The following is a 21,633-nucleotide window of genomic DNA, read 5'->3' as shown; positions in this document are numbered from 1 at the left end:
CTTAGTCGATCTACTTGAAGGCTTTTTTACCAAGTATGATCTTTACTTTCCCAGTATGTGTCTGGTTAGTATCTCGTTTGATCTTGTGGTGTGTGTGTTGGTATGCGTGTGTCTGTGCATCTGTGTGAGCTTACACGTGCATTTGTACTCAGACATCTGTCTTGGTGTATCTACTTGAAGGCCTTTTTGCGGGGATTCAGGCTACAACTTCAAATTTGAACCAAATGAAGGCGTGAAGCAGATCATTAAATGCTACTGTTTTTAACAGTGGACATGACAATCACATCACAGCTAATTTTATAGCAAAATGTTACAGTTAATGAGCAAATATGCACACCATTATTAAGACCGTAGAATTTTTCTGTTTGTATATGTGTGTGTGTGTGTGTGTGTACTCCAGCACAATGTGTGTTTTTTCCCACCTCCTTTCTGTGTGTTCTGACTGTTTTCACTCCTCTGTTTTCATTCAGGTTCAGTAGTTTCCCAGTGAGACAGACAGAGAGAGACAGACTGTCCTGGACCACACCCCCTCATTCCCTCCCCACCCTACTCCCACAAAGACATGCATAGCAAAAACCGTAAGTGTGTGCTCCTCTCCTCTCCTCTCCTCTCCTCTCCTCGGTTTTCCCCTTCAGCCTCCTCTTGTTTTTCCCCTCTACCTTCTGTCTCTCAACCTCCTTTCACTTGTGTATTCTGATCAGATCCGGGTTGAGCGGTATTTACATATAATTCTTGGCATTTGCTTAAACTGCTTGGAGTAACAGATGGGTGGGGTTTACCACATCAGGACACTTCAGATGGTGTCAGACAAGTTGCTAATTACAGAAAAGTACGCTAAAGAGATTTTTAAATAATTTCCTGTGATCGTCTAAACTTTCTGGCACTGATTGTATTGTCTTCTGCATTACAACCCAGCCATCTGTCTGTGACCTGCATCTGATCATGATATTATATTCCCGAAAAGTACCAATTAGCGATGCATGATCTTTACTGTTAAGTACGCGTCTTGTTAGTAGCAGTGCATATCCTGTGTTGATCTGTTGATCTTGTGGTGTGTGTGTGAGTGTTGGTATGAATGTGTCTCTGCATTTATGCGAGCTTACTCATGCATTTGCGCATTTGTACTCATCTGTCTCAGTCATCTGTCTCGGTCTTTGCGTCTTTCAGAGAAGCGCCACAGCTCCCCCGTTCCCTCCAGGAGCCCTTTGGTCCCCATGAAGCCCAAGGCCCCTGCGGTGGCCCCCGCTGTGGCCCCCAGCCCCGGGGACACGCTGGCCTTCAGGGTCCCCAAGGATTACCCCCACTCCCGCTTCAGCAAGGCCCCGCTCGCTGTCTACCCACCCAAGGGAGCTCGCAACAAGACATGGTGGGCACATACTGTTTCTCTTATTAGCATGACTTACTTACGCACTTGATTACTGAATTTATTCTTGAATTTATTTAAGTTATTTTAATAATAACACACTTTTTTAGCACTTTTATAGCACTTTATAAAAACAGAGTTTACAACTTCTGTTTTAACCATTGGCAATAAAAACAACCATCATAAATAACAGTAAAAATAAGAAGGCACAAGGTAAGAAACTCAGACACTCACTGTTGTTACGCAAATAAAAAAAAATCAAAAGCGTGTGCATGCACACATGGACATACAGTATGTCTGTACCCTCTGTCTCTCCCTATCTCCTTTCATCCTTTCCTCCCTCCATCCTTCCCTCTGTCCTTTCCTTTCTCTCACTCCCCTTCCTCTCTCCCTCTCTCCGCTCCATTCCTTTCTTTCCTCTTCTCTCTCTTTCTCTATATCCTGCCCTCTTCATCTTTTCCTCCTTCCCTCACCTTTCTCTCCCTCTACCCCCCCCCCCCCCCCCAACACACACAAATGCATATCACTCACTCTAAGCTTCTCTTCCTCTCTCCCTTCATCTCTCCAGCGTATCCCTCCCAGTCGTAAGCCTGGAGAAGATGCCCTGCCTCAGCCGAGCCGACGCAGCGTCACACATCCGCCTCACCTCCTCCTCCTCCTCCTCCTCCTCTTCCTCTTCCTCCCCCTCTCCCTCCTCCCTCAAATCCCCCTCCCTCACCCCGCCGGCCTCCCAACGCTCCGGCGAAAAGCTCGTGAACGGTCGCAGCACCGGTGGGCCGTCCACGCCGCGCTCCGCCACGCCTCCGTCCTCTCTGGACGGGCGGCCCAGTCCGGCGCGCTCTCCCCTGGATAGACGACCGTCATCCACCACCTCTCCCTCCCCGCTGGACCGGAGACCCTCCCCGTCGCCCTCGCCCTCTCACAGGTCCGGCGCCCCTCCACCATCATCGTCGTCGTCATCATCGCCGCTGCAGAGGAAGAACCAGAACGGAACGAAGACTTCCTCCACGTCGCACAAAAGACTCTCAGGTCAGTTTTGGAGTAAAGTGATGCCTCGTGTGCTTCATATTTTTTGTCATTTGTCAGTTTTCGTTGGCCATTTCTGTATTCATCCAGGGGAAAATCAACTGGGAATACATGCTGTTTTTTTCCAGCAGTGCCACACTGACACAGTTCCACACTTTCATGCTCTGGAGCTTCCGAGTACAACCACAGTCTTTTCCTGCTGGGAGTTAAGTGCCTTGCTCATTGGCAGCTCGACCACAGTTGTTGAGGGAGGGGAGAGCGTTACCCTTTCATTTTCCCCGCCCACATTGGGAATTTGAGCCAGCACCCTTCCAGTCCCAAGCCTACTTCTGTAACTTCCAGGCTACCACCGTTCCTGTGCTGGAAAAGTTGAGAATTCCTGGATCTGCAACAGAAATTGCTCACAGAAAAGCATTATGCCGTAAAAGACTAATTCCTAATGCATGCACAAGCTCACACACATACCAGTTCTTATCTCGGTAACCTTTGGAAAGTCTCCAGCGCTGAGAGTTTGGTGTGACTGTGTGTTTTGGAAAGGGAGAGACACCTCCCTACAGGTCTTAATCGCCTTCTCTCTCTCTTACTCGCTCTCTCTTCTTTCTTTCTCCCTTTCTCTCTGTTCCCCTGACGCCTCTTTCACTTTCTGTCTGATTCACTCTCTCCTCCCCTAGCTTCTTCTGTTTTCTCTCATTCCAACTTTTCCCCCCTCCTCCTCTGCATCAGAATTAATGTTATTGCCAAGTACATTACAAATATGAGGGAGTTGACCCACTCACAAAATATGAGAGGTCAGGACAGATTTAATAATTAGGACAAATTGTTTTGGCAATAGATGCTTTTCCTACAAATACGCAATTACTACATTCAGACACTTTTTTATGTGTTTGTTTCTTTCTTTTTTGTCTCTTCTCTCTCTTTCTATCTACTGTATCTATCTTTTCCCCTCCTCCCACTCCTCATCTCTCTCTTACTCGCTCTTCTGTCTCCACGTTTGTGCTGCGTCTTGCTGTGCTGCATGCCTCTGATTTACACACTCTAATTCATGAGCTCCTGCTGCCAAAAGCTGCTTCTCTTTTTAAAAATTTCTCCCCACCTCCTGTGTCTCTCTCTATTTTTTTTCATCCTGTCTTTCTCTCTCTCGCACACACTCCCCACCTCCTGCCTCGACCTCTCTCCTTCTCTCTCACACACTCATGCTCTGTCCTATATTTTTCTCTTTCTCACACACTCTCTCTCTCTCCTCTCTCTCTCGTTCGCTCCCCCTCAAGTATCCTATTGACTTATCGTGACAACCATGACTCCTCATTTTTATTTTAGTGTTTGTGAACCCATGTGAGTGAGCGCGTGAGGCTGTTTGTGTCTGAGTGTGTGCTTGTGTTTGTTTATGTATGTATGTATGCCTGCGTGTGTGTCTGACTATTTGTCTATCTACTTGTATCCACTGGAGCTGTCGTCTCTCACACTTCACACACACACACACACGAAGATTACAGGGATTATAGCAAAGGCCAGCACTAGATTACAGCCTTCTGACAATAACAGTATTTAAGATAACCTGCTGATTGGAGGTTGTTTGTTATTGTTTGTTTTGCTTCAATGGAGCACAGAGGTCCCGCCCCCACTGTGTTTCCAGGAAGTGTTTTTACCATTGATATTAATAGAGAAGATTCACAAAAGCTTGGTTTCAAATGGTTCTAGAAATAAAGTTGGTCTCAACATTTACCAGTATACCCAAGATTAAACTTTTTTTTTGTAGGTGCTACAAGAATAGAATTAAGTCATATTTCACCTTTTAGTTGATACAAATTTTAGGACTTTCTGTGTGTACTGTGGGTGATGTGGACAGGCACCTGTATTGCACACATTATACAAAGAAGAAAAGTTTCAGATGAGCAGTCTGATTGGTCAAAGATATGTTCCAGCTGTGCTGATAATTCCAAAGTAAAGTAAATAAATCAAGTAGGGTTAGATTCCCTTAGCTGGTTCCTATGTCAACTCTTGTGGAAACCAGGGAGTTAGTCAGCAATCAGTCTTGTTTTCTGCTGGTTTTAATTCTTATGCATACTTCTTACTAGAATACAAGAACATTTTTCAGTCAATACACAAGTGCTGGTAACAAAGCCATAATACCCTGTTCTTTACTGATCTTTACTGTTCTTTACTCAGCTACTCCTTACACCTGCAGTATTTCATCACATAACACAGAATTGCCATAAGAAACAAAAATCAAATACTTTCAATGCAAACTGATGAAATAATAAAAAGTGAAGGGTTACATTTCATCATGAAAAGTGTTCTCTTCCCTCTAGATTCTATTCAGTAAACCACTGGAGAGTTTGTTGGGCTGTCAGTCACAGACGACTCCTGCCAGCCTGTCAGTATGTCCTGTCAAGGGCGATTTGGCCCAGCATGGTGTTTTACAACAAAGATGCTTCATTGCCCTGTGTTTCTGTTTGAAACCTTACACAGAGCATTACTCTTAGACTAGCCATAGACCACCACTGAATGACTGAGTGAATATGTGAATAAATGAACAAACTTGTTAGTGAGTGAATCAGTGAACAAATGAAGAGCTGGATGGTAGTCAGTGAACAAATGAATGCGCTCATGGTATTGCAATGCTCCCAGCAAATGGGATTTGCTCTTTAAAATGAAGGAAGGAAGGAATAAATAAATGATGATCTATGAGTACCGTACCAGTCTAAAGTGTGTGTGTGTGTGTGTGTTTGTGTGGTGTGTATGTGTGTGTGTTTTACAGGGAGAGTGTTTGATCCTAACAAGCACTGTGGAGTCCAGGACCCCGAGAGCAAACGGCCCTGCACGCGGTCTCTCACCTGCAAGGTAACACGCACAAACACACACACACAAACACACACACACGCACACACACACACACACTCCAAAACCGCTCAAACCATCTCATCATCCATCTGCATGGAAATGTATAGTGCAAATATACAGACGCACATGTATACACCTGTGGCCCAGTGCACTGCAAACAATCTGTCATGTGTATGGACACACGTGCAGATAAACACACACACACTCTCAGAACAAGACAGAACGTAGCCCCCTGAAAAGGGAATTTGCTTCAGTGTGCAAAGTTTTGAGGGAATTTCACCACTGTACAGTTTTGTGGGGGAGACATTTTTGAACCAATCAGAGTTTGCAGACACCTCTTCCTAGTTCCTGTATTGGGTCAGCTGACCAGGAACAGCAGGAAGGAAACTTTGTTTGTTTATGGGAATTAAAACATTGAAGGCCCACTGACACGACTACAGTAGGACTCCAGCTCCAGCTGTGATCCTGTCTCTCTCTCTCCCTGTCTCTCTCCCTGATATGTCTGCATCCCCCAGTTCTCTGTTAATACCGGATAGCACTGCTTAAGCATTAGAGGGCCTACTCTGCCCTTGACAAGGTAATTATAGATGTTTGGTGAGGCCAGAACATTTTGGAGCACTAATACTGTATTTCACTGCCCTTTAATTACCCCTAGCAGCCTTTCTGATCATTTCAAACTGGTTATTAAGTAATAAAGGGTTTATTAGGCTGGCGTGTTGGTATTTGGAGAGGTTGGTGAGATTAATCACCTTGTCTGATATGTTGTTGTGTTTTTTCAACAAAATGCAGTGTTTCTCTCAAGATTTTTAAGCAGTAGGAGCAGTTTTCTTATTTAACCTTCTTTTATACTGGTCGTCCTAATGAGAGCCTCATTTTCAAGAGAGACCTGGCCAAGAAACTGGCATTATGACAAACATTGACGACAATGTAACAAAAGTACGTAACATCACAGGTAGCTCCCATTCTGACTCCTGCTGTCAGTTTCAGTATCTGTTGTGGATTCCTGTATCATGGTATATAAACAAACTGTACTGCACTTGCCCTATTTTTTGTTTGTTTTGCTTCAGCAATAAATTGTTGTAAGATCTGTCTCCATAGTTATCTAGAATATTCTAGAAATCTAGAATCTAGAATTATTATGAATGTACAGGATAGGACAGCACCTTACACAACCGAATCCCAAATATCACGTCGGAATGAGTACAAGAAACATTTTGTTTTTATCCTAATCTGTTAAAATGAGAAATTCACCAGCTGCTTTCACTATTTTATCAGACAACCAATTTTTTAGAGAACAGTTAGAAATCCAAATGATGGTGTAGTGATTAGGAAGACAGTCCATCAAGTTTCTAACGCTAATCAGGATATGAGCTAGTATCTCATAATACTCTGTGCTTATTAACACACTCACAGATGCCAAAGGACAAGCATGAAACTACTAATAACCTCTTTATCTGTATTATCTGGTGCAGACCCACTCGTTAACCCACCGCCGAGCCGTCCCCGGCCGAAGGAAACATTTCGATATCCTCCTGGCCGAGCACAAGGGGCGGGCGAAGGAGGAGGGAGCGAAGGAGAAGGAGAAAGACAGGGAGGGAGGACAGGGAAGGAAGGAAGGCGGCAGCCAGAGCGTCACGTCACAAGAGACCACGTCTCCCAGCAAGCCTCACTGCCCCAATGGACGACTCCTGTCCACACTGAAACTACGGCTGGCGAATGCACACATACCAAGGTAGACACACACACACACATGAACAAACCCAAAACACGCCAATACACTGAAGAACAAACCAGCAGGGTGGCTGACTTAAACTTATCCCAAAACCCTTAACCACAGCCTGAAGAGTCACATCTTTATCCCTAACTTTTAACTGAAAATGGCATCTTTTAAAGTTTTTTTTTTTAGGGTTTTAAATACCATTTGTTTGGATATATGGTCCTCACAAAGATAGAACTACAGGAAAACACACATACACACATGCTGCATTTAACAAGCAGGATGGAAAGCAGGTAAACAAATTTTTGTTTCCCTGAAAACAAAAATCGATAGAGGTGCACACACACACACACACACACACACACAGACGCACTGTCAAAACTACAGTTGTTTGAAACACACACGCTGAGGTGTAACTGGACTGACCCCAGCCTGATGCAGGAGCAATCCTTGTCAGTTCATGTTTCCCCCACTAGGGGATGCTGTAAACTAGATTGCTCTAAAAGTCACCAGTACAACAGACGACAAAAGTAGAAACAATAGTGAAAGAATAGACAGTCTGTCGTTGTGAAAGGGATGTTGTAGGAAACTTGTTTCCTCTTTCTGCTTAGAAAATTGTCATCTATTTCCAAGAAGGAAGTTATTTGGGTTTTTGCCTCAGTAGTAAACTTTTAGAACAAACAGTGTTAGGAAAGATGGGACATCAACCATTTGTGTTTATTCATGAACCGTTTTCTTTCTTTCTCTGTCTCTTTTTCTTTGTCTTCTCCTTTTCCTTCTTCCTCTCCTTTTTTCTCTTTCTCCACTCCCCCTGCTGCCTCTCTTACTCTTTCTCCCTTTTCTCCCCTATCTTGTTTTCCTCACCCACCTTTCCTCCCTTTTTCTTTATCCATCTTCTCCTCCCTTTGGCTCACTCCCACTCTTTTTCTCACTCCCTTCCTCCTCCTCCCTATCATTCATACTCTCTATCTCCTCCCTCGCTCTGCCTTTCACTCCCCCTCCTTTCTCTCTCCCGGTCTCTCTCTTCTCCTCTCCTTCTCCCTATCACTCTCTTTACCGCTTACTTCCTCTCCTTTCTCTTTCTCCCTCTTGCTTTCCTCTCTCTTCTCTCCCTCCCTCTGCATTTCCTCACTTCTCTCTCCCTCTCTCCCTCTTTTTTGTCTCCCATCTTCTTCCTCCCCCTCTCTCTCTCTCCTATGCTCTGTCCTTCCTCCTCTTTTACCCTTTCTCTCCTACTTCCTCCTCTCTCTCTCCCTCTTCTTTCCTTTCCTTCACCCCTGCCTCTCTCTATCACATCCATATCCCAGAGTTCCAGGGTCGGCCACCTCCACCTCCATCTCCAGTCCTCTGCCCCCGGCTCCAGCCCCCGCCCCGGCCTCGCACCCCGAGCCGTCTCCCCACAGCTGGGTCAGGACGGCGGGGGACGGCGGTCGGCTCTCCAGCGACGAGGGAGACGCAGAATCCCCAGAGGACACCGATAGACCTGCCTGTCACTACAACACTCGCCACCCGCGGCCGCTAGGGGTAAGCACTATGATATCCCTTATGAAACATTGTATGATGATAACACTTACTTCAGGACACGTCACCAATCAACTAAAGCGCTATATGACTTATAAACAAGTTGTTATGAAAGGCCTGAGAGAAGTGGCGTCTTCCGCAAGGATGTTTTTACATCTTAACTACATTTTATTAAAAAATAAAATCATGAAATCATTACATTATTAAAGAAATTTGAATTAAATGTAATTCTTATTTTTTTCGCCATGCCATGCCAGGTTTCTTCACATACCCACACTTTGATTAATACAGAACAGGGTTAGTTCAATACACAAAATATGTTTTTGTTTTTGTTTTTTGTTTTTTCATTGTAACAGTTGGGCTTCATGTCCCTAAACAATTAATTTCCTGTTGTTATTTTTCTTACGCTGGCCATTTATAGTTTCAGAACCTTCATTAGCTATGTTTAATTGGAAATAGGCTGGTTTTGTCAGCTTTGTTTCTTTATTTTGGTTTTTAAATTGGTCTTAAATTCAATTCCAGGTAGCATAAAAAGGTCTTAAAAAGTCTTGAATTTGGCTTTTTGAAATGTTCACATCAAGGGGAGAGAGGTTTCGTCCCGTTGGCTCGTTCACTTCGTGGTTCTTTATTTGTTCGACGTTTATTTCGCCCACCCAAACACTTGGGCAGGTCCCAGGTGTGAGTGTGCGTTACTGTATAAGTGTGAAGCAGGACGTTGCTGAAAAAAGAGCGTGTGTTCTCCGCCAAAAACATTCCCTGGATAAATATAGGTTTAAAACAGAACAAGAACCGTTCATACGAGGATGGACTGTTGAAACCTGAATATCAAAGCTTTTCAGTCCAATCTGTTTGCATTTGTGTGGGATCGCTTACCTGGGGCTTCTATGTACGGCTGCATATCGAACTGCATTTCACTATCGTCATGTGAAAAGCTCTTCACTCAAGTTGTTTTTTAGATTATTTTTTAGGCATTTCTGCTTTATTAGACAGTGTACAGAAGAGAGTGACAGGACAGATGGGAGGGAGAGAAAGGAGGGATAACGGTAAAGATCATGCCTCGGCTTCACTGTTCCCACCGGGCTCCCAAGATAGCCTGTCTTAACTCCACTGTCAGGCATTTTCATACTTTTGAAGATTTAGATAGTTCTGTGCAGGTGGGAAAGGGCATTCAAGGGCATTCAAAACCCATTGGAGCAATATCTATAATATATAGATAGCAATGCCCAATCCTTGGATGTTGCTTTTTTGAGCACCTAAGGATTTACTGTTACCTCTCTGTATTTATGTTTATCTCTGTGTCTTTTTTTATATGCCAACATAGGGAAGTGTACTTTCTGATTGCTCAACCTCAACCATAGCTCTTACCCAGTGTTTCCTGTAAAAAAACAAAAAAATCAGAGGTGTAAGGTTGGTTGATATTTTGATTCTGACACCCAGATTTCATCACACTTACATTTTCATTGGTGTGTGTGTGGGGGGGAAATAAAAAAGGAAAATGCTGCTCTTTCCATCAGCTAAACTGACCACTGTTACCACCTCTCAAGATAGGATTAATGGAGAATCATCTAGGGCAGTGTTTTTCAAAATCCGGGTCAAGACCCAAAAGGGGGTCAAAGGAAGAATGCATGGCTCCATTTTCTCTCTTTTAATTATACAGCATATATTGTCACTAAACCAATGAAATTAGGAGGCTGGGCTGCCCACTCTCCCGGGAAGTCTAGGCAAGTATCCTGGTTCTGGGGAGGGTTCAAAAATCTGTTCCTTTAACATCTGTCCAGTCCCTTTAGATTGTTGCTCAGACCTCTGAAGGGGCGAAGTCATGAAGTTGGTTTTAACGTTGGTTGCGTGTTTCATCATCCTTCATATCTGTCAATGTTAATTTGGACTTTTTCTGTGTGTCTCTTCTTCTTGTCTTGGTCCTCTGTTCTTCTCCATCTATCTCTGTCTGTCATTTGATGCCTGTTTCACTCTCACGTCCATCTCTCTCTCTCTCTTTTCCCGCCTTTGTCTCGACGCCCTCTTCATCCTTGTGCCCATCTTTTCCTCTTCCATTTCTCTATCCCTCATCCTCCTCCCTCTCTCCTCCCTTTCTCCATCGCCACCTCCATCTCTGCCTCTCCCTGTCTCACCTCACTTCTCCATCATTCTCCTCTTCCCTCTCACCCTCCATGCATCCCACTCTTCCCTATCTTCCTTTGTCTCTTTCCTCTCTCTTTCTCTCTCTCTCTCTCTCTCTCTCTCCAGTGTTGTGTATTCAGCAGCAGGCTCATGGGGCGGGGCCACTATGTGTTTGACAGGCGATGGGACAGGATGAGGCTGGCGCTCCAGAGCATGGTGGAGAAACACCTCAACGCACAGATGTGGAGGTGAGTGTGTGTGTGTGTGTGTGTGTGTGTGTCCCTTTACACCTGGCATGAACATGCATCCTGTGTGGCCAAATGTTTTTGGGATAGAGCTTAACCACATAGAACTACAGAGACAAATTTGGCCATACTGAGGACAAAGTGTAATATAGAAATCATGTGAATGGACTTTTGCATGCAGATCTTACCAGGAAGCTGCTGCAAATCAGACAGGTGGCAGGCAGCTTGGATAGTAACATACTTGTCAAAGATACTCGTGGATGAGGAACAAGCAAGATGAGGTGTTCACTGTCACTTTGAAAGGATGTAAATATTATGAGAGGAAGTGAAGTGTTCAGCAATCTGTGTTTTACGAGGGAGTGAGGAATCCGATTTGCATACCAGAGAGGCGCATTTTAATGTCAGGTGTAAATGTAATCCAGCTAAATCATATCTAGACACAATCTGGGCACAAGACGCCAGTCTCTGTTGATTAGAGAGTTGACAGATCATTGAAGGATGTAGGGGAAAGCAAAAGGGATTGTGTCATGCTGATCAAATCGTGGTAGGAGCAACAGTTTGAATCCCAGACCGGCTGAGAAAATCATACTGTAGTCTGATTTAAACCTCCCAAGTTAAATAAACATAAAAAAGTTTGTCTTTTTTTCCGGTGGCCCAAACTAATAATCCAAGTCTGTGTTGTTCAGTAGAAGTGATGTATTGATTGGTACTTAAAGTTTAGTACTGTGAATCTATATCGGCAGTGAAAGAGCCTTCTTGGTGCATTGCTCATTTAAATGGTGCTGTCCTCTGCGTTCCAGGAAGGTGCCCCTGGCTGCCGAGAGCCTCCTCTCCTTCTCCTCCTCTGGTAGCGCCGCCTTCACTTCCCAACGGGCGCTCTCTCCCTCTCCCACCTCCCTCACCCCTCCGCTCCTCTCCTCCCCCTCCAACCCCTTCTCCTACACCGCCGCCTTCCCCCAGTCTGCGTCCGTGGCTGGGGTGTTCAGCATCCGAGACGCCTCGCAAACCCTAGCCCCTGTTTCCATGCCCGGTAAACCCCGTAATGGCACGCATAAAGCCGGCCGCCCATCCAAAGAGACGGAGGATTCTGTAGTGGGAGCCAAGAGGAGAAAAAACCCTTCTTCCTCCTCCTCCTTCTCCTCTTCTTCCTTGTTTCCGACCATGGATAATCACAAGAGGAACGGCAGCAGCTATCATCCAGTGTTCCAAGGTTCAGCGGGGGCAGCCGCCACCTCGGGCCAGAAAAAGGGGCTTGGGCGTGGGGGAAGCGGGCTGGGGAGCAGGGGAGAGGACTGGCTCTCTAGAGCTGATGGGTCTCAAAGCCACAACTCTCAGAACAGGTGGGTTGACTGAGAAGCAAATACTTCAGGTCTGTGACTCAGTCTGGAGTTCCTACTCAGGTCTGGAAAGTTTGGAAATTAATTTGATCATTTCCAGGTCTTGAAAACTTTGGGAACTTTATGAAGTCAGACAAACATTGGTTACAGCTTGGAGAAATATTCAGTCCCAATACAGAACTCCCATTGTAATTTCACTTACTGTGATATTGTTGTGAAGAATACTCTTCAGCTGTAGAGTGTTATGGCCTAGTCTGTCGCCCAGCCACTATCAACATACATTATGTTGATGTATGTACTTAGGCTAATGTACTGACCATAATCTTCAAATCCAGTCAAGACATGAAGGTCTAGATAGAGTGTAGAATTGTCAAATGGAAATGTATGAAAATGTGTGAATAATGTGAGTAGCTTACATTGTACATTTGCATGCCTAGACACATTATGTACGTACAGTATGCTCTTTTTCTTTGTACACCTGACTATGCAAACAGCTAGCAATCACCACCTGTACATCTGACCTTCAAATATAATAATGTAGAGAGCCATTAATGCACATTTTACACACCCCCTTACATGTAGATCTGTTAACTGCAAGCATCTGGCAACAAGGATGCTTTATTTGTCGTATTACCTTCAATGCTCTGTATTTGCTCTATTCTTATCTACAGTATATCCTACTCTCTGCTGCTTCAATGTCCCACAGGGATTATTTAAATTTCATCTACCAGAAAAAAACACCCAGAGAGTGAACCATAACAGCCAACCAAAATCAGTAATTGGTAAAAGTCTTGGTTAAATTGAATGGTAGTCTTGATTAAAAAAAAATAATTTAAAGATTAAAATTCAGTTAACAGATTCCTTTTACTTGAATGCTGAATGCCATGTTTTTCTAACTTAAGTCACCAAGTCAATTATGTATTTATATTGAATATGCAAATATTAAGAACTCAAGCTTTTTGCATGAAATAGTGACGAGATGAATCCAGGTGAAAGCCAGGATTCCTGCCTATGTATATGTATATATATATATATATATATATATATATATATATATATATATATATATATTATTAATCAATATTATTATTACATCATCAAATATGTATAAATAAATAAATAAAATATACTGCATACCATATAAATTAATATTCACTGGTTAATGTAATAATGTGATGTTATTACTTTATCCAGCACTTTATTACATTCACCGGCTTTATTATATTTTCAACCCGTTTAGAGGGACATTTTGTTATGTTTTTGTTTTATTACGTTACTATATTTTCATTTTCATTATATTTTCAGTTGCTACAAGGATGCAAGTCATTATTAGGAACTTGGGGTTTATATCTTGCCATCCTGTTCTGGGGTCCCTAAAACTAGAAGTGATAGAGTTACCAATAACCAGAAGGTCACTGGTTCAATCCTCACAGCAGCCATTGTGTTTATCAACAGGCTTGTGTTCTTGAGCAATGCATTGAACCCCTACCTGTTCACACATCAGAAGTCACTCTGCATAAGAGCATCAGCTAAATGCCTAAATGTTCATTTCTAAATTCCCTCAAATTACTTGTTTATTCAATTCACATTATCGTTATTGTCCCAACAAGGGAAATTGGATTGCAGCCTGGGTTAAAACAACACAATACACAGAACCACTCAAAACGTGACTTGGCACGTCGACAAAACACATCAGTGGTAGAATCCGTAAAAGTAGAGCTGTGCAGAAGTGGAAGATAAAGTGCCGTGAGTGCAAAGGCTATGATGATAGGTGTTTCCTTCTAAATTATCTATTGCTGTGAAATAAATTGTGATGCCCCATTGTTATACTAGCTGAAAAAAATCCTTCCCAGGTTTCCCTTAAAGGACAATAAAGTTTGAACTTGAGCTGAGCAGCTGACCTTTAACCATAAAGGTGATTAATGGCCATTTTCCTCTTTTTCCCTCTTCTTCTGTTCCTCTCCAGCCTGGATCCCGGCACCACCAGCGTACCCTACTCGCCCAACAAGGAGCCGACCTCCGCCCCCCATCTGCCCCCGGCCCCCCCCTCCGGCCCCCTGGCCTACGGAGGAGGAGCGGAGGGGAGGAAGAGGAGGAGCCCCAGCTCGTACGGAGGGAAGGCCAGCAAGCTGAGCAGGCCAGGCGGGCTGGAGAGCCTCTGCAGGAAGGGGAGCGGCACCGGGGGGATACTGGCCTCCGGGCCCGAGTCCCCAAGACAGGTAGCTGCTACACACACACTACACTACACACTTAGTCTCCCTCCATTGCACAAACACACACACACACAGACACCCACCCACACTGTCCAGTCTTTGAATAACTGCAATTTATTTATGTCCATTTTATTTATGTCTTGTTTGTCAGAGGGTCACAGTGGAATTTCTTGCTCTGTTGTTTCATCTCATGCCTCTGTGCCCATGAACTGATGTAATAACAAGTACAGATTGAGCATTCATGGTTTTGCAAGTTACAGCTAGCTAGCTAAAACATAATAACACAACACAAATATCATCCATAATCCATGTCAGACAGGGTTCTGAATTGTGAATTGTTTTCCTATAGTATACATACAAAAAACTCCTAATGTTGACTTGATTAGTTTATGAGCATGGGTTTATTTATTGTTAATTTAGATAGAGGAGATGGAGTCGTTCTTTCTGAATGCAATAAAAGGATTGTGGGAGTGAAAATCCACAGGGCAAGGTGGGAAGAGCCAGAGTTAATTTAAAATTTTCACAATAATAGAACTTTAACTTCCTTTTTAATTAAGTAGATGCTACTCCGTAAACAACAGACATGGTAGTGCACAGGTACAGAGCAGCAAAGTGTCTGATGCCAACTGATTAATAACTTTTTGTTTTGTTTTATATCTCTTTTCGAAACATTTACAAAGTGCTTTACAGACAGATAATAAATGAAAGCCATTTTCAGCTTTCAATCAAAAATATTTGTATATATTCTATACATGTAAAATGGCACTTAATAAATCTGAGTCTTCCTCTCTCTGCAGGCCAAGTTGCATCATTGACAGCAACCTGTTCCCTGGACAGAATGTTGGGCAGCTGTGCAGGCCACCACCGTTTGTGACCTTTGACCTCACCACTCTTCCACTGACAGCACCAATCAGACTGCTCCACCTCGGCGATGTCACCCTATTTACCCAATGACAGCTCAGTTCACCCACGGTGACATCTGGGCTTTGGAGTCTTTTGTAGGAGCCTACTTCACTGGCTCCTCCCACTTCTCACACTGCTATCCCATATATGGACTGGTGGTCCCTTCCGCTCTCACTGTGGTTGCGGCCTTTTCAGAACAAGACAGTGAAATCCAAAAACTTACCCTCCGAAAAGGGAATTTGCCTCAGTTTGCAAAGTTTTAAAGGCATTGTTAATAATACCGCCACTGTACAATTTTTTGGGGGAGACATTTTTGAACCAATCAGAGTTTATTTCCTGGTTGTGTCCTGACTCCTCTTCCTGGTTCCTGCGTTGGGTCAGCCGACCAGGAAAGAAGTTTGTGGTCTGTGTTTGTTTTTGGGAGTTAGATCATTGAAGGGCCTACTGACACGACTACTGTAGGACTCCAGCCCCAGCCTCTCTCTCTCCCTCTCTCTCTCTTTTTTCTTTCTCCTCTGCTCCCCTTCCTCAGAAAGACAGAAGGGATAGCAACAGCCTCGTTTGGTTGATTGGTTGATTTCATCCAACATGTTCCCTCTCTTTCAGTTTCTCTCCATCTTTCTCTCCCACTCTCAACTTCGAACATCTTTGTCGACTTCTCTCTTTTTCTCTTTTTTCCTCTTCCCCCCCCCCCCCCCCCCCTCCACTCCCTGTCCATCCCCTTTCTCTACCCAGCATGCCCGTGTTCAAAGTGCACTTACTCCTCTTGCTTCCCCTCACCTTCTTCTTCATTGACACCGGAGCGGTCTCCAGCAGTGCCACACCAGGACCTGTTCATACAAGGGAAGACAACGTCTGTATTACCAGCGACGCCGCGTCAGTGCATTGCATTTCAATGTAGGAAGAAATCAGGTTTTTTTGAGGATTGTTCCTGTTTTTTTTTTTTTTTTTTTAAATGTTGCAAGAAACACAAACTCCTGTCTGTGTGTCAGGACTTGCATCCAAAATGGAATTATTACTACGGTGTTGGATTTTTTTTGTATAATAATTTATCATTTCTTAAATGATTGTTTTTTTTTTCTAACTGACCACCAGAGTTGAGCTACAGAGACATTTTGAGCAAAACAATATTTGTATGGCATTTTGGAGAAAAGTTGAAAGTGTTATGATGGTTGATATTGTTGAAAAATGTGTACATATCTTTTATTATTTTTGTATTTATTAATAATTGTCCCCTTTTACTAAAAAATGAGCTAAAGATGGAGTATTTTGCCCTCCTACCTTGGTCTGTGTGTTGAGATTGGCCTGGTTTCCCAAAAATGATTGTTGTTCATTGGCAGGTCTTGAAATTAATGCCAGCCAACAGCCAAATGTGAACTTTGGTTGTAGCTGCTGTGTCTGTCGATGCCACTAGCTGTGTTGCCAGATAACCAACCTGTGGTCTGTTTTCAAATGATTTTATTCAGTTCTGGTCTAATAGCTAATTGTGGTTGCTGAACAATGAAGTTGTCTTTTGAAATTTGTGAGTCCACTCCTGTTCCAGAGGTTCAGTCGGCACATCTGGCTCATGATAAAGCTGCAGTAAGCATCACACAGTTATCATTTCTAACTATTTTGCATGCTGCTGACTGCGGTGGAAGCCAAAAATGTTACGGCTGACATAGCCTACATCACAACTTGGGGTGCCAGGATGGCCTAGTGGTCCGTGAGGTTGCCATTCATCCTTGGGAGGTGAATAAAGTATATTAAATTACAAATATACTCATAATAAATTGAAACTGGGATAAAATGTACGTGAAACAACCTAAAAAGGTTAGGTTTGGCTGATAGTGTACACTGAGTGTCCAGGTAGTGTGCTCATTTAGGGGTGGGGGTGGGGGTGGGCACTTCAATCCCACCAAACCAAGATCTATAGATCTGTGTGCCTGCTTGGTCCAAAATCAATTCTGATCCAAGTGCTGGACCCACAGTCGCTAAACTTCCACCTCTTTCTCAAGACCTGATCATCTGTAGATCTTGCCTAAACCCTGTTGCACATTGACTGAGACGGTCCTAAACAGTTTCATGGACAGTCGTGTTCCCCTACCTGTATTTCCTCAGAATTCTAATTGGTTCACATCAGTTCTACCCAAACCCCGCCCCACAGTATGTATCTAATGTAAGCTAATGGACAAAGAGGATTTTAGCAAGTTGATTTTGTGAAACCAGGCCCTGGTTAGTATTGTAATATAAAGGGCCCCACATTCCTGTTTGCCTGTGGTTACCCCCTTTTTCATACTTCCAATGTTCAAAACTTTATTTTATTTTTTTAAACTGTCTTTATCTTCCAGTGGTCTAAGACAGATTGGTCTAATCTCAGTGCGATTCTGCTTGGTAGTTGTGTGTGTGAAGTCGGACCTGGGTCAAAATGCTTTCAATTACTTCTCAGACGGAGCCGTTTATCGAGGCAAGCCATTGGCTAAAATCTGATGCGATGGAGGCTTAAAATAGATCCACACAGCTTCAGTATTGTAGTTTGTCGAGATACAAGGCTCTGTTCTCAGCAATTGATTGAACTTGCCTGGCACCATTTCTGCCCTGGTGGCTCAATTGTTCACTGCTCTGGAAATACAACATACCTGTTACTACAAGAGTTTGAATCTCAGCTTTTCTGTATGTAATCTCACTTAAATATCTATATATATTGTTGAAGATAAGATTGTTGCAGCATGAGAGTAATTCAGTTTCCAAAATGAGTACGGACAGAACAGTGAGCATACAAAAATTCTTTAAAATTCAGTTAAATCTCCAATCGTTTGCATTCATTTCATGTGACAGTTCCCTGCCGCCATTTTGCAGAAGCAATTTTATGTCCCAAGTGACAAAAATATGGTTTAATGAAACCAAGGATGCAAAATGGCGTGACAGCAACTCGATCCCAAAAGCAACGAGAAAGGTTACAGTTTCTGAAATGTGAGAGGACCTGCTGCATAATTGATTACAAATCACATTTGTGTATCAGAAAGCCTGTGTATCTCCGTAGACTGGCTTTGCGTGTTATTGTGCAAAACACGAAAGTCTCCATTGTAGTAGGTTTAAAGAACAAATAGCGACACCCATGAAATTGTCTCAGAAGTAAAATTCCTATGCATGTGGCGCTGCTGATCAAGTAATTGAAAGCGTTTTGATTTGCTTGATGCAGGATTGATACAGTGTGAAGCTCTGAGCGACGCTCCCACCTGGTACTTGCCAACTGCTTTAGAGCCGGGATTAGGTTTTTGTCTCAAAAGCATCTCAGCACTAATGATGAATCAGTTGTACATAATCAGTTTCTATTTGTGTTAATGCTTTTCCAAGTGCTCAAAGCCCTTCCCATGATGACACTTTATTCGTCACTGATGTTTGAGATCGTCTAACATCTCTTGGATCATTGTTGTCATACTGGCTTTGTGTTCTTTATCTTACTGTAGATACACATGGTATATCTGGGTACTTGCGGTGTACAGCTAACTGGCTAATGTGCCTAGCAGTTTATACTGTACCTGTTAGCATTACAGCATTGTCAAATCTTTTTTTTACAAATCTTTCTATTTAGCAGTCTGTTGCCAGTATAGTGATGCCCATATGTGTTAAAGGTGACAGTTACATCAAAACAGGCCAACAAAAATACAATATTGATGTTTTATTTGGGTTCACAGAGTGAAATTACATGGTTTGGGTTGGAATTTATGCTCATGGGACGAGAGTTTACCCCGCTAGCGTGTTTCTCCCGCTTAGTACCGTCTTCCCTGTATATCTACAGAACAAAGATGACGATCTTAGCGCTTGGATGTTTTTGGGAAACAGCACCTTGACTTACTGTTGACAGTAGTAGGAAGTTGCAGCTAAAATGAAGGCAATGCTATCATGACTGGTTTTTTCAGAGCAGTTGTACATTGTCTTTGCTGGTGAATGGATGAAATATTTACGAAGGTATTGCAATTTTTTTTTTTTTTAATCTCCCTTCTCCTTTTTGCACTTTGTCATAATGCCCAAATCTTTAATCGACTTCTATTTATATAAATATTTGAGATATATAAATCTACATCTATATATTTGTAAAAGTGTTTTTGTCAACTGCAGTAAAAATATGAAGAGTATATTCTTGGTGAGTTGGTAGAAGGCCCCTAAACCAGCGCACTGTTGTTTTTTTTGCATCTGATCCAAACTTTGGTGAATGTTGAATGTCTGAACAACGCCTTGCAAGAGTTGGGGGTTGCTTCCCCTCTCACTTCAATTGGTTCAGAAAATGGATTTCTCATCAAAACAACTTAACACTTGCTGTAAAAAATGGTCTTATATCCAAGCTTTTATTAAATGATTGAAAATGGGTGTCCTGTTATTTCTAAATGAAACATGCAGCTTGTAAGTTGGTAGGAAAGCGGCACTTCTGATGGATGTTTGTGTGTGTGGGCGTGCTTTCCTTGGCATTATTGCTTAGCTACCTGTTGGCCATCTTCTGGCTAAACAACTCAGCTACACATAAGTTGCACAAACACTATTAGTCATGTTGCTCCAGAAGAGAGATTTATGAACTTCCTGCTGCCTTTTATTTATCTTTTTTTTCATTGGTGTTTGACATATTTTTCGATGCTGTAGAAGGGCGAATATGTTTTCTATGGTCATAGGCTTTTCACAAAGGAGCTTCATCGACTGATATTTCTTGTGTAACATGCTTAAAATCTTACCAAAGCCATCTGTAACTGCCATTTTCATTTTTGAAATTACTCAACTGAACCCAGCCCCACCTGCTGCCAAAGCAAAATATGAGCACTGTTGCAACATTTCATACTTTTGCCCAGTTTTCATGTTTTTTAAAGACACCACATATTATTTGGATTATTATTTAGATGATAACAGTTTCACTGGCAGCTCAAGTGTTAGTCAACCTATGAAAAGTGCATTTATAGTAGTATTTTTAAGAAGAAATCTGTTTTTGCTGATGTTCTTGGGTTGAGACTACTAGAAGCTTGGCTTGCCAGGGCAAAGGCCGGGTCTAAATGCTGATAACACAGGATCAGAAACACTGTTTGTTTTCTTTACACTATAGCCCTGCTGACAAATCACCTCTGTTGGCAGCAAAGTGAGGAAAATAATCGCATAAATGTTGCTTTGGGGGAAACCGAGCGCATAATGAGTCATCTTTGGGGAGTCCCTCTTCGTGCTATAGTGGGAGCCAAGCTAATACCGGACAACCTGGGTTCAAGCCTCTGTGTTGGCAAGAGTCCGCCCTGCTGAAGTGTCTTTGAGCAAGTCACTGAATCCCTAGCAGCTCCGGAGGAGGCTGAAGCTGACCTCTGACCTCTGACCTTCCTGGAGGGGGACATTGATGCATTCATCTGAAGTAAGATAGATAAAATTGAAGCTCTTGATCGAAAGTTTAGCCAAGTTGTGTTACGGTGCCGTATTACTGCCCCTTCATTTTGTCATTGTTAACAATGGAAAGCAAGCACAATTTTACTTCTTTGACAGTAATGAAAGCTTAGCGTGTTTTTAGCACTCGGAGCACAAAGCACAAGAAAATCAATATTTTAAACTTTCAGCAAAAAGTGCCGTGCTTCAAACTGATCATGCTTCAAGCTACTGAGACGTCATTTCTGGCCCAGTCGGTCATTGAAAAAAAAAAATCCCTGCTCAGGCTGAGAAAGGACGTTGCGGGCCGTTATCAGCCGCTCAGCTCTGATCATTCTCTCCTTCCTGTGTTTCTGACTTGTCCTTAACTCAAAACTTTGTGGGCGAGGTCAAGAAAGGGATAAAGATTGCATTTTCTTTATGATACGAACAGAGCCTGCCTTGTCCAGCACTTAGCCACGCATTCTTTCTGTTCATCTTCCTTTGCAGACTGCCAAGGCGAAGTGGCGACCTCAAAGAATGGCCTTCTTCTGTAAACGTATGTAATATCAATTTGGTGTCCGGTTCTTTTTTCTCTTTTCTCTATAGTTTTCTGTCACTGCTCAGGAACTATTTGAGCTGCGTCTTTTCTCTAGATCAACAGCCTAAAGATATGAGTGTAAGTGTGGTAGGACTCACAGACCAATCATAGTTTATTTACTAAAGAGCAAAATATAAAGTAAACCCAAGGGAGCATAGCTTGCACCTGGATTCACCTGGATGTCCTATTTCATTGAAAGAACAGGTGTTTCTAATGTCTTGTGCATCCAGTCTGTGCCAACCTCTTTTGGAGGGAGATTAGTTATTGCACATTAAATGAGCAGGATGGTGAAAATGTACGTTTAAATTAAAAAAAACATGAAATGGATTAAACACTGGGAAAAAAATGAATAAAAAAGATATTGGGGTGACAGTGGGGCGACTTATTAATATGTGGAAA

The 21,633-nt window shown here is 42.9% G+C and overlaps 1 protein-coding gene across 2 annotated transcripts in view; it reads left to right on the top strand.

Moving 5' to 3' along the window:
- Positions 1 to 19,634, top strand: part of atxn7l1 (ataxin 7-like 1) — a 34,597-nt gene extending 14,963 nt beyond the window's left edge. The window contains exons 2-11 of one of the 2 annotated variants that reach the window (XM_071903185.2): positions 471 to 578; positions 1,168 to 1,366; positions 1,932 to 2,392; positions 5,148 to 5,230; positions 6,703 to 6,962; positions 8,255 to 8,471; positions 10,713 to 10,834; positions 11,632 to 12,171; positions 14,135 to 14,387; positions 15,179 to 19,634. In XM_071903185.2, the coding sequence (XP_071759286.1) occupies positions 563 to 578; positions 1,168 to 1,366; positions 1,932 to 2,392; positions 5,148 to 5,230; positions 6,703 to 6,962; positions 8,255 to 8,471; positions 10,713 to 10,834; positions 11,632 to 12,171; positions 14,135 to 14,387; positions 15,179 to 15,196 (2,169 nt within the window). In that variant the 5' untranslated portion in view covers positions 471 to 562 and the 3' untranslated portion in view covers positions 15,197 to 19,634. The remainder of the gene's footprint in view (positions 1 to 470; positions 579 to 1,167; positions 1,367 to 1,931; positions 2,393 to 5,147; positions 5,231 to 6,702; positions 6,963 to 8,254; positions 8,472 to 10,712; positions 10,835 to 11,631; positions 12,172 to 14,134; positions 14,388 to 15,178) is intronic. The other variant, XM_071903186.2, reaches the window with a different exon arrangement.
- Positions 19,635 to 21,633: the final 1,999 nt, after the last annotated feature.

This window comes from Centroberyx gerrardi, chromosome 24, assembly GCF_048128805.1.
Source record: "Centroberyx gerrardi isolate f3 chromosome 24, fCenGer3.hap1.cur.20231027, whole genome shotgun sequence".
Lineage (NCBI taxonomy): Eukaryota > Metazoa > Chordata > Actinopteri > Beryciformes > Berycidae > Centroberyx > Centroberyx gerrardi.
Note: the sequence above shows the minus strand (reverse complement) of the source record. Positions and strands in the feature narration are given on the sequence as shown.